The sequence below is a fragment of the Schistocerca serialis genome, chromosome 2, assembly GCF_023864345.2.
Source record: "Schistocerca serialis cubense isolate TAMUIC-IGC-003099 chromosome 2, iqSchSeri2.2, whole genome shotgun sequence".
Lineage (NCBI taxonomy): Eukaryota > Metazoa > Arthropoda > Insecta > Orthoptera > Acrididae > Schistocerca > Schistocerca serialis.
Genome location: NC_064639.1, coordinates 979,963,921 through 979,977,331, shown reverse-complemented (window position 1 = coordinate 979,977,331; position 13,411 = coordinate 979,963,921). Strand labels below are relative to the sequence as shown.

General features: G+C 46.4%; 1 protein-coding gene across 1 annotated transcript in view; it reads right to left on the bottom strand.

The window, feature by feature from the left end:
• Positions 1 to 13,411, bottom strand: part of LOC126458393 (uncharacterized) — a 251,838-nt gene that overhangs the window by 76,590 nt on the left and 161,837 nt on the right. The window contains exon 4 of the mRNA XM_050095401.1: positions 1,655 to 1,809. Within this exon, the coding sequence (XP_049951358.1) occupies positions 1,655 to 1,809 (155 nt within the window). The remainder of the gene's footprint in view (positions 1 to 1,654; positions 1,810 to 13,411) is intronic.

Here is a 13,411-nt window from a genome sequence, read left to right as displayed (position 1 = left end):
ATTTTTAGGAGATCTGTGTATGATGCACTGGTCACAGTGATCCCTCTAGGCATGTAATGCTCCAAAATGACGCCTTTTTCGCCCCAAATGAGAGTCAGTATAACATTCCCTGCTGATGGCTCTGTTCGAAACTTCTTTGGTTTTGGTGATGAGGAATGGCGCCATTCCTTACTCTCTGTCTTCGTTTCCGGTTGGTGGAAGTGAACCCAGGTTTCGTCCCCATTAACGATTCTCGCAAGAAAGGCGTCACCATCTCGTTCAAAGCACCGAAGAAGTTCTTCACAAGCATCAACACATCGTTCTCTCATTTCAGGAGTCAGCTGCCGTGGCACCCATCTTGCAGACACTTTGTGAAACTCGAGCACGTCATGCACAATGTGGTGTGCTTACCAATGACTAATCTGTAAACATGGCTGCAACGTCATTTCTGTGTCACTCGGCGTTTTCCTTCACTATGGCTTCAACTGCTGTAATGTTCTGTGGAGTCACAACTCTTTGTGCCTGACCTGGACGAGGAGTATCTTCCACTGAAGTAACACCATTTGCGAACTTCCTACTCCATTCGTAGACTTGCTGCTGTTACAAACATGCATCACCGTACCGAACCTTCATTCGTCGATGAATTTCAATAGGTTTCACACCTTCACTACGCAAAAACCGAGTAACAAAACGCTGTTCTTCCCTGGTGCAAGTCGCAAGTGGGGCGGTCATCATATTGCGACGGTATGTGCACGCTGTTTGTAGCACGCTTACCAACTTACAGGATAATTGCGCGAAATTTCGATTTGTTATTACAAATTTAAGGTTTTTCATTTGACTCACCTTCGTATTTTATTCAAAGACAATGATTACAAGGAAGTCACTGTGATTGCATTATGATTTAATCTGTAACCATGTCTGCTCGTGGAGCACAAATAGCCGAATGATGAATTATTGGTAAAGGAAGTCCAACTCTGGAATCCTCCGTCCTTTTCCTGGACTCCCTCTCCCCCCCTTCCATCCTCTTTTTTCCCCACCTACCCTCTCTCTGCCCCCCTTCTCTACCACGAGTCCTTTTGCATTTCCCTCCTCTGCCTTTTCCCATTCCCTCTCGTGTCTGCCCCCCCCCCCTCCTTTGAGTCCTCTCCCTTGTTTGGTTCCCCCCCCCCCCCTTTCGTTTTTCCTCTCCTCCTTCCTTGTTTTCCCCCCATCTGTCCAGGTCCTCCCCCCCTCCCCCATCTGCCCTAGGCTATGGTGTGTCCTCCTTGTGCCGACATTTTAGTGCAGTGTTTACAGTGAGTGTTCAGTGTTGTGTGTCTTTTCCGAAGTGTTGCGAACGGACATCATACTGTCGCTGGGTGTGATTTTATCTGTTACGACCAGAAACGAGACTGTCGCCATGTTTTTTAATTGTCTGTCTACTTTGTTACCTGTCTGCTTCCTGTGTATTTTATTCGCTTTGCCAACCTTTTGCTTTATGTTTTAACTTTCCACAATTTTCCGCCGTTTTACAATTTAAGTCACCGTTTTATCGCCTGCTTTTATTGTTTCTTAACTTCTTCTTATGTTTTAAAACGTCTGTAGGCCGCAGAGCAGCGTAATAAGCTGCTGCCAGCCCGCCCCCTTCGGGGGGGAATCGAAATTCAATGAAGAGAAAAAAATCTCTGGAACTCACCCCTGCCGCCGGCGACCGCGGCGGGCAGCGTCTCGGCGATGGCGACGAGCGTGGGCGTCCACTGGCGCCAGACCAGCACGCTGGCGCCAACGGCCACGTCCGCCAGCACCTGCCCCACCATCGGGATGAGGAGCAGCGGCCGCCGCCGGCCGCGTCTGGCGACAGCACACCACGCGCAGCGCGTCACGTCGCGGAAGGCCACTGCTTACAGTGAGGAATGTAGCCAAACGAGCCTCAGTTCCTCTGTGATCGCTGTTCGTAAATGCTTGCGACGTATTTTGTGACAAACCTCAGGTACACATAAGGCTGATGCTGTATCCTTAAAAAGCAGAAGTGGTGAATAGTTCTCTCTTACGTCTTACGCGTATCGACACCTTTCTCAGCTTACTCTTTTAGATTATAGCAGTGGTCGCGCTTGTTAGTACTGAAATCACGCTAAAGGAGTAGTGCAGCATAAATGTCAGGCAAGTGGCAGGTGTGTGAAATGCGCAGCAGGCGACTGCGCATCCACCGCACAACACACTGCTGAGTTCGAGACGTCAGTCTGAGCTGACGAGGAGGACATGACAAGTGCCGTAACCCGACTTCCTAGAAGGTGCAGTCAGTGGAAGAGGGGTCAAAATAAGCGAACACGTGTCTCAGCTTATCTGCAGATACTCGTCCGCTCCTTAAAAAAAAAAAAAAAAAAAAAAAAACGTGGACAAAGTTTCCTATTTTCCACGCACTTCATGTGTCTTTTACCGCTCGATATACTCAGACAGAATGGCTGCACAGTGGTTAACGTCCCGCATTTTGCACCCCGTGTTCGAAACCCGATTATTACGTTTATTTTTGTTTTTCATTTATATATCCATCTCTGTAGAAGGTAACTACACGAATGTTTTCGAGTGTATATTTATAAAATGCTATTCGTATTTATCTACTAACTGTATGTCATATCAACGAATTAAAAAAAAATAATGAAAAAATTATTTGAAATTATTTTCGGTTAAATTCCTGTAGTGTATCTTAATACCTGCAAGCGCCAGTTTTCGAAAATGTCCGTTATGCGTGGTTTGCCGTGAAATTATTGCCAATGCGCGAAGTCTTCACCAATGTTAACGACGTTTCTTTCCTGAATGAGATTCACACGAAGAAATTCACAGTGGCAAACACGCCTTCGCACCATGCTCGTGGTGTTCGGAATATCTGTGTTTCGAATGTTTCTACGACCGGTATCATTCGAAGGACTGCACCAAATCTTCCTGAAGAATAGACATTGTCAGTAATAGACGGCAAATCATCGAGTAAAACTGAAGTGATATCAGGTGTTCCCCAGGGAAGCGTCCTGGGACCTCTGCTGTTCCTGATCTATATAAATGACCTGGGTGACAATCTGAGCAGTTCTCTTAGGTTGTTCGCAGATGATGCTGTAATTTACCGTCTATTAAGGTCATCAGAAAGCGATTTAGAAAAGATTGCTGTATGGTGTGGCAGGTGGCAGTTGACGCTAAATAACGAAAAGTGTGAGGTGATCCACATGAGTTCCAAAAGAAATCCGTTGGAATTCGATTACTCGATAAATAGTACAATTCTCAAGGCTGTCAATTCAACTAAGTACCTGGGTGTTAAAATTACGAACAACTTCAGTTGGAAAGATCACACAGATAATATTGTGGGGAAGGCGAACCAAAGGTTGCGTTTCATTGCCAGGACACTTATAAGATGCAACAAGTCCACTAAAGAGAAAGCTTACACTACACTCGTTCGTCCTCTGTTAGAATATTGCTGCGCGGTGCGGGATCCTTACTAGATTGGATTGACGGAGGACATGGAAAGGGTGCAAAAAAGGGCAGCTCGTTTTGTATTATCACGTAATAGGGGAGAGAGTGTGGCAGATATGATACGCGAGTTGGGATGGAAGTCATTAAAACAAAGACTTTTTTCGTCGCGGCGAGATCTATTTACGAAATTTCAGTCGCCAACTTTCTCTTCCGAATGCGAAAATATTTTGTTGAGCCCAACCTACATAGGTAGGAATGATCATCAAAATAAAATAATAGAAATCAGAGCTCGAACAGAAAGGTTTAGGTGTTCGTTTTTCCCGCGCGCTGTTTGGGAGTGGAATGGTAGAGAGATAGTATGATTGTGGTTCGACGAACCCTCTGCCAAGCACTTAAATGTGAATTGCAGAGTAGTCATGTAGATGTAGATGTAGATGAATGAAATATAAGAATTAATGTAAGAGTTGATATGAGAACCCTAAGTGTCGGAATATGAGACTTTAAAAAGATTGTAAATCCCCAACACACCATACTCACATATATATATATATATAAGGGTGGGACACTTATTGTGAAATATAGTTGTAATTTTACAATTAAAATAACGCCATTGTATCCCATAATTTGATAAGAAACATTCGTATCGAAACCTTCTATGGACGTGAACAGATAAGCAAAAACAATAAAAAGAAAATAAAAACAATAATCGTATTTCGAACACAGGTCGCAAAATTAAAAAAAAAAACACGATGCTAACGATTGAACCACGATGTCGTCTGAGGATACTGCGCAGTAAATGCACACAAAGTACCTCGAAAATACTTCGAAAACTTTGACGTCGTTATTTCAGAATCGGTCGAGTATCTACGGATAAGTCGAGACATGCGTGTTCGCTTATTTTGACTCCTCTGTGCGAAGTCCCTGGAAAATCGGATGATGGCACACTCTCGGCCGTTGTCCGCTTCGTGACCGAAGCCGCTACTTTTCAATCCAGTAGCTCCGCAGTTGGCCTCACAATGGCTGAGTGGACCCCACTTGCCAACAGTGCTGTACAGACCTGGAGGATCACTCATCCAGCTAAAGGAAGTCTTAATTGTTTTATTTTTATTTCAAAACAGCACTTGCTTGAATAGCACGCCTCGTATTAATGTAATAAAGCACGGTGAAGAACCACTAATGGGAACGTTTCTTGATAGTGGAACATAGTAATGGAAGAGGCACAGGAGTGAGTCCTTTGTGAGAGAGAAGCCGACAGAAGGCTGCCAGAGCCGGAAAGTCGCCAGTACGAATAGGCGAGGTGCGAATGGACGGTAGCGGTCAATGGACGTCATTGCCGCTGTCCAGCGAAGGAGGTACGTGGCGCCCGGACACAACAGGCGGCGTAGCCAGTGGCTGTCAGGGAGCCTCCGTCCAGAATTGTGGGCTAAATCAGCTCGTGACATCTAAGCTGCAAAGATTAGAAGGGTTATAGCCTCGGAGGTAAAAATGACTGCCGTTTGCTGCGCCTCATCAAGGAAGAGACAGCCACCATGTTGTAAAATGATCATTGTAGCTTCATAGGCAAGCTGGGAAGACGTTTCTATTCCATGATCTTTATGCTTTAGCAATGGTTCAGAGAAAAAATCGTTTATAATAGGGAGTTAAGCTTCTGAGTGATAATGTCGGTAAGTTACTGCAAATTACTGATTCTGCCCACATTGCAAACTTTCTTCCGGAAAATTTAGCTGGGAAAGACATTAGAGCAGTTAATTACCTGTGATCATCTCGGCGGACCCAGTGTTATGAAGACAAGCAAGTTAACTTCCTGACTATATACACTCCTGGAAATTGAAATAAGAACACCGTGAATTCATTGTCCCAGGAAGGGGAAACTTTATTGGCACATTCCTGGGGTCAGATTCATCACATGATCACACTGACAGAACCACAGGCACATAGACACAGGCAACAGAGCATGCACAATGTCGGCACTAGTACAGTGTATATCCACCTTTCGCAGCAATGCAGGCTGCTATTCTCCCATGGAGACGATCGTAGAGATGCTGGATGTAGTCCTGTGGAACGGCTTGCCATGCCATTTCCACCTGGCGCCTCAGTTGGACCAGCGTTCGTGCTGGACGTGCAGACCGCGTGAGACGACGATTCATCCAGTCCCAAACATGCTCAATGGGGGACAAATCCGGAGATCTTGCTGGCCAGGGTAGTTGACTTACACCTTCTAGAGCACGTTGGGTGGCACGGGATACATGCGGACGTGCATTGTCCTGTTGGAACAGCAAGTTCCCTTGCTGGTCTAGGAATGGTAGAACGATGGGTTCGATGACGGTTTGGATGTACCGTGCACTATTCAGTGTCCCCTCGACGATCACCAGTGGTGTACGGCCAGTGTAGGAGATCGCTCCCCACACCATGATGCCGGGTGTTGGCCCTGTGTGCCTCGGTCGTATGCAGTCCTGATTGTGGCGCTCACCTGCACGCCGCCAAACACGCATACGACCATCATTGGCACCAAGGCAGAAGCGACTCTCATCGCTGTAGACGACACGTCTCCATTCGTCCCTCCATTCACGCCTGTCGCGACACCACTGGAGGCGGGCTGCACGATGTTGGGGCGTGAGCGGAAGACGGCCTAACGGTGTGCGGGACCGTAGCCCAGCTTCATGGAGACGGTTGCGAATGGTCCTCGCCGATACCCCAGGAGCAACAGTGTCCCTAATTTGCTGGGAAGTGGCGGTGCGGTCCCCTACGGCACTGCGTAGGATCCTACGGTCTTGGCGTGCATCCGTGCGTCGCTGCGGTCCGGTCCCAGGTCGACGGGCACGTGCACCTTTCGCCGACCACTGGCGACAACATCGATGTACTGTGGAGACCTCACGCCCCACGTGTTGAGCAATTCGGCGGTACGTCCACCCGGCCTCCCGCATGCCAACTATACGCCGTCGCTCAAAGTCCGTCAACTGCACATACGGTTCACGTCCACGCTGTCGCGGCTTGCTACCAGTGTTAAAGACTGCGATGGAGCTCCGTATGCCACGGTAAACTGGCTGACACTGACGGCGGCGGTGCACAAATGCTGCGCAGCTAGCGCCATTCGACGGCCAACACTGCCGTTCCTGGTGTGTCCGCTGTGCCGTGCATGTGATCATTGCTTGTACAGCCCTCTCGCAGTGTCCGGAGCAAGTATGGTGGGTCTGACACACCGGTGTCAATGTGTTCTTTTTTCCATTTCAGGAGTGTAGAACTGTGACCGGCATAAGCTCAAACAATAGACTTAAGTGGTTCAGTTACCCTTTGCTTAATCCATCACTGCTGTAACTTTTTGTTGGAAATCTGATCAAAAGTATATGGACGCCTGTTAGTGGGAATTAATGCGGGGTGTGTCCACCTCTCGCCTTTATGACGGCTTGAAACTCGGCTGGCAACACACCCAGTCAGTCCGAATGTCTGTGGTGGAATGGCAGCCCATTCTCCCTCAGGAACTGAGACCAGATGAGGTAATGATGTACGCTGGGACCTGGACCGAAGTCGACGTTGTAATTCATCCCAAAGGTGTTCCACTGAGTTCAGGTCGAGACTCTGGGCAAGCCAGACCACTTCAGAAGTGTTGTTTTCCACAATCCATTGCCTCACAGTTACTAATTTATGACTGTTTGCATTGCCATACTGACACAATCAACGTCACGCACTGTTCATCTAGTGTACGCAGCACACAATGCTGTAAAATGTGTTCCTATCCTTTCGAATTTAACGTTTTATTGAGTGCAATAGGGGGACCAGACCCTAACCATGAAAAGTACACCTACTTGTGAGGTAAAGTGCGAGTTGTGGCACCCTGAAAATATTCTAAGTTCAGAGTTGGCGTGGCTGCCCGGGCCGCTCGGCAAGCCGGGGCTCATCAGCGACCGTGTGGTGGCGTACGTTAGCCGGAGGAAGAGGGGCAGCCCCAGCGCGTGGTCCAGGTCGACTGCGTGGCTGGGAATTCCATGTTAACGCTGTGTCGATGAAGGAGATTTGTGTGCCAGGAGTGCCAAAGAGGTGGACTTCGTGAAACCATAACGGCAGACTTCACAGTTCATGTAGAAATCAATAATAGCCAGAGGAATCATGTCCGCATCTCTTGGTCGTGCGGTAGCGTTCTCGCTTCCCACGCCCGGGTTCGATTCCCGGCGGGGTCAGGGATTTTCTCTGCCTCGTGATGGCTGGGTGTTGTGTGCTGTCCTTAGGTTAGTTAGGTTTAAGTAGTTCTAAGTTCTAGGGGACTGATGACCATAGATGTTAAGTCCCATAGTGCTCAGGGCCATTTGAACCAGAGGAATCATTATACTTCAAAAAGAAACACGTACATTACCATTATTTGCATGGCAATTGTGCTGGCGTAATGAGATATACAATATCTTTATTAGTTTAAAGTGTAGTATCTGACTAAAATTATACAAGTAAGACCCAGCAACGAATTTCCAAAATCTAAGCGGTTCATCCGATTCTGTCGATCGACGTGTCTTTAGAAAGCTATTAGTGTAAACCTAAGTTAGTATGAATTCCAGGCATGTACGTTGAATAGTACGTGAGTTATTGGAGGTCAAAGTGGCTGATTACTATTGTTTGCATCAGGCCATAAGTACTCAACAGTTACACGAAAAAACGGTAGCAGCATGCATATAAATATATTTATTCGTCTATGTCTTTGTTTATATCCGATATATACTATTCATGAAGAAATTAGTTAAACATTTACTGTGTTTTAGAAAGCACAGGGACATTAGGCTACTGGCCTACCTTTTGTTTCCATTCCTTTGATATATGTTTATTTGATTTGTTTATGTGTTTGATAATGTGTGTTAGAGCATGTTTACGATCCAGCCATAGGAATATTTATTTAATTTCATGTTATTTAAATGTAAATCCAGTATATATATGTGTTTCAATATGTTTGTGAGTGTGTGTTGGCTTGGAAAAATGGCGGGAGCGCTCTAGCCAATCACAGCCCTCGTTAATGGGGCGACTGTATGGAAGTGGGGGAGGAGCATCGGGTCGCAGACAGGACAGAGGAAGTCCTGGATGGAAAGCAGTGACAGTCGGTCACAGGAAAGACTTGGAGAGTGGAGCAGTTTACACGTGATCGTGAGAGATAGAAATATTTCGTAGTGCCGACTTGTGCACTTGCGACATTTCCTTGGCTTCTGCAGTGAAGACATAGTATGCGTTTAGAAGTGAATATCTCACGAGCTATGTTGTTGTCCATAACTAATTACGTGAAGTAGGAATCTATTGTTTCCCTGTTATTCAACTTATATTTTATTTAATTGCAAGACCATCGACACCAATAAGTGTTTTGCAGTAATAAACGGCATTCTTAAAGGTACTTCCGCTATCGTACTCATCATTTAAAGTCGTTAAAATAGTACCTGCAGATTTTATTTAATTGCAATATTTCATTTACAAATTTCTATGCTACATTCAAAATTCGTAATTGTCGAGTGATAGGAACCCTTGACCATTCGATTCATGTGTGTATCCATATTGTATACTGTACTCAGCAGTATTTGGTTTGTAACGCGGAACTACGTATCCCAGTCCCTAGACAACGAAACCAGCCAAAACTTTTAATATTTCAACTCTGAGTCAGAGGGTACGTAGCTGAGGGCCACACTTCACATTTCATTTTATGTTTGAAAGCCCACATGCTGTAACGTCACCTCCTCTGTATCTCACTGCGGGCACTACACACAATGGCAGGTAACATTCCCCAGGTATCTGCCAAACCAAAACCCTTCCATCGCATTGTCACAAGGTACAGATCAAACCTATAATGTTCGGATATAGTATTACTAGTGTCCTGCTTGACACAGTCAGGTCGTTTAAATACCTGGGCATAACGTGTGAGAACTGTGCTAGGGAAGGTGAATGGTCGACTTCGGTTTATTAGGAGAATTTTAGGAAAGTGTGCTTCACCTGTAAAGGAGACAGCACATAGGAAGTTGTGCGACCTACTCTTGAGTACAGCTCGAGTGTTTGGGATCCGTAACGGGTCGGATTGAAGGAAGACATCGAAGCAATTCAAAAGCGGGCTTCTAGATTTATTACCGGTAGGTTCGAACAACATGTAAGTGTTACGGAGATGCTTCGGGAACTCAAATGGGAATCCCTGGAGGAAAGGCGACGTTTCTTTCCGAGAAACACTATCGAGAAAATTTAAAGAACTGGCATTTGAAGCTGATTGCCGAATGATTCTACTGCCGCCAACATATATTGCGTAAGGACACCGAAGATAAGATATGAGAAATTAGGGCTCATACGGAGGCATACAGACAGTCGTTTTTCCCTCGCTCTGTTTACCAGTGGAAAAGCAAAAGAAATGACAAATAGAGGTACAGGGTACCCTCCCCCACGCAGCGTACGGTGGCTTGCGGAGTGTCTATACAGGGTGTTACAAAAAGGTACGGCCAAACTTTCAGGGAACATTCCTCAAACATAAGTAAAGAAAAGATCTTATGTGGACATGTGTCTGGAAACGCTTAATTTCCATGTTAGAGCTCATTTTAGTTTCGTCAGTATGTACTGTACTTCCTCGATTCAGCGCCAGTTGGCCCAATTGAAGGAAGGTGATGTTGAGTTCGGTGCTTGTGTTGACATGCGACTCATTGCTCTACAGTACTAGCATCAAGCATATCAGTACGCAGCGTCAACAGGTTAGTGTTCATCACGAACGTGGTTTTGCAGTCAGCACAATGTTTACAAATGCGGAGTTGGCAGATGCCCATTTGATGTGTGGATTAGCACGGGGCAATAGCCGTGGCGCGGTACGTTTGTATCGAGACAGATTTCCACAACGAAGGTGTCCCACAGGAAGACGATCGAAACAATTGATCGGCGTCTTAGGGAGCACGGAAAACTCCAGCCTATGACTCGCGACTGGACGAGGCAATTCTTCGTGCAGTTGACGACAACCCTAACGTCAGCGTCAGAGAAGTTGCTGCTGTACAAGGTAACGTTGACCACGTCACTGTATGGAGAGTGCTACGGGAGAGACAGTTGTTTCCGTACCATGTACAGCGTGTGCAGGCACTATCAACAGCTGATTGGCCTCCACGGGTACACTTCTGCGAATGGTTCATCCAGCAATGTGTCAATCCTCATTTCAGTGCAAATGTTCTCTTTACAGATGAGGCTTCATTCCAACGTGATCAAATTGTAAATTTTCACAATCAACATGTGTGGGCTGACGAGAATCCGCACGCAATTGTGCAATCACGTCATCAACACAGATTTTCTGTGAACGTTTGGGCAGGCATTGTTGGTGATGTCTTGATTGGGCCCCATGTTCTTCCACCTACGCTCAATGGAGCACGTTATCATGATTTCATACGGGATACTCTACCTGTGCTGCTAGAACATGTGCCTTTACAAGTACGACACAACATGTGGATCATGCACAATGGAGCTCCTGCACATTTCAGTCGAAGTGTTCGTACGCTTCTCAACAACAGATTCGGTGACCAATGGATTGGTAGAGGCGGACCAATTCCATGGCCTCCACGCTCTTCTGACCTCAACCCTCTTGACTTTCATTTATAGGGGCATTTGAAAGCTCTTGTCTACGCAACCCCGGTACCAAATGTAGAGACTCTTCGTGCTCGTATTGTGGACGACTGTGATACAATGCGCCATTCTCCAGGGCTACATCAGCTCATCAGGGATTCCATGTGACGGAGGGTGGATGCATGTATCCTCGCTAACGGAGGACATTTTGAACATTTCCTGTAACAAAGTATTTGAAGTCACGCTGGTACGTTCTGTTGCTGTGTGTTTCCATTCCATGATTAATGTGATTTGAAGACAAGTAATAAAATGAGCTCTAACATGGAAAGTATGCGTTTCCGGACACATGTCCACGTAACACATTTTCTTTCTTTGTGTGTGAGGAATGTTTCCTGAAAATTTGGCCGTACCTTTTTGTAACACCCTGTATATATGTAGATGTTGATTCGTCACTCCAAACCAATCGTTTCCCTTCATCCACTGCCTAGTGTCGCCACTGTTTATACCTCCTCAAGCACCGGTTAACAACGATTATAGAAATATGTGGTTTATGAGAAGCTGCTCGACAGTTGTGCCCCATTATTTTTAACTCCTTACCGCAGTCACTGTGCTAGCTGGACCGCTAGTAGCACTTTGGAACTCACGAGCTACTCCTTCCGCTGATATCATGCGACTTTTTATGACCACCCTCTTCAATGCTCGACGGCCCCTGTCCGATAGTAAAAACGGTCTGCTAGTCTTGACTTAATTGCTGTTTTTCTTTCGCATTTCCACTTCACAACCATATCACCGCCGACATGGGCAGCTTTAGAAAGACTGAAATATGGCATGTTACTCAGATGACATCCCACGATTAGTTCACGTTCGAAGCCAATGAGCTATTCTGACCGATCCATTCTGCCATTACTCGTTCTCTACTGACAACACAAGAGTTTCGGCCTCCTTTTATTCTTTTTCAAATGTGTGTGAAATTTTATGGGACTTAACTGCTAAAGTCATCAGTCCCTAAGCTTACACACTACTTAACCTAAATGATCCTAAGGACAAACACACAAACCCATGCCCGAGGGACGACTCTAAACTCCGCCGGGACCAGCCGCACAGTCCATGACTGCATCGTCTGAGACCGCTCGGCTAATCCCGCGCGGCTCCCATTTGTTCTGGTGGGCCCGCTTCTCGTGACCTTTAGTGGTCAATTCAGCATTGCAAAGGGTTGTTCGGATACATTTGACCAGGTAATTTATGTGCGGTCTCCTTTACAGGTGAAGCATCTTTCCTAAAATTCTTCTTCCGTCAAGTCAAAGTCGCCTTTCAGCCTTGTTGGCCAAAGCATTATGTTCAGAGCTCACATCAATGAAGAGCAGTGGGCGGAATAACGAACAGTTCACTTCGCGATGTATCAATGCCATGCGTCACTACTCCAAGCGCGTACGTGAAGTGTAGGGAACTGGGAGTGTTAGGTGAGCGACAGTTACCAACATGCAGTTGGTAACAGGGTTTCCCTTTTCACCAGGTAACCTCACAATCCAGGAATGTGACCTGTATTTCGGATGCGAACAGCTGATAGAAAGTCGATGTAGAACATTCCTCTTGTCAATAACTTCAATTTTATGACTGTTAAATCATAAAAGCACTGAAGCTGACACGATGATACTGATATACACTACTGGCCATTAAAATTGGTACACCACGAAGATGACGTGCTACAGACGCGAAATTTAACCGACAGGAAGAAGATGCTGTGATATGCAAATGATAAGCTTTTCAGAGCATTCACACAAGCTTGGCGCCGGTGCCGACACCTACAACGTTCTGACATGAGGAAAGTTTCCAACCGATTTCTCATACACAAACAGCAGATGACCGGCGTTGCCTGGTGATGCCTCGTGTAAGGAGGAGAAATGCGTACCATCACGGTTCCGACTTTGATAAAGGTGGAATTGTAGCCTATCGCGATTGCGGTTTAACGTATGCAACATTGCTGCTCGCGATGGTCGAGATCCAATGACTGTTAGCAGAATATGGAATCGATGGGTTCAGGAGGGTAATACGGAACGCCGTGCTGGTGCCCAATGGCCTCGTATCACTAGCAGTCGAGATGACAGGCATCTTATCCGCAGGGCTGTAACGGATCATGCAGCCACGTCTCGATCCTTGAGTCAACAGATGGGGACGTTTGCAAGGCAACAACCATCTGCATGAACAGTTCGACGACGTTTGCAGCGGCATGGACTATCAGCTCGGAGACCATAGCTGCGGTTACCCTAGACGCTGCATCACAGACAGGAGCGCCTGCGATGGTGTACTCAACGACGAACCTGGGTGCACGAATGGCAAAACGTCATTTTTTCGGATGAATCCGGGTTCTGTTAACAGCATCATTGATGGTCGCATCCGTGTTTGGCGACATCGCGGTGAACGCACATTGGAAGCGTGTATTCGTCATCGCCATACT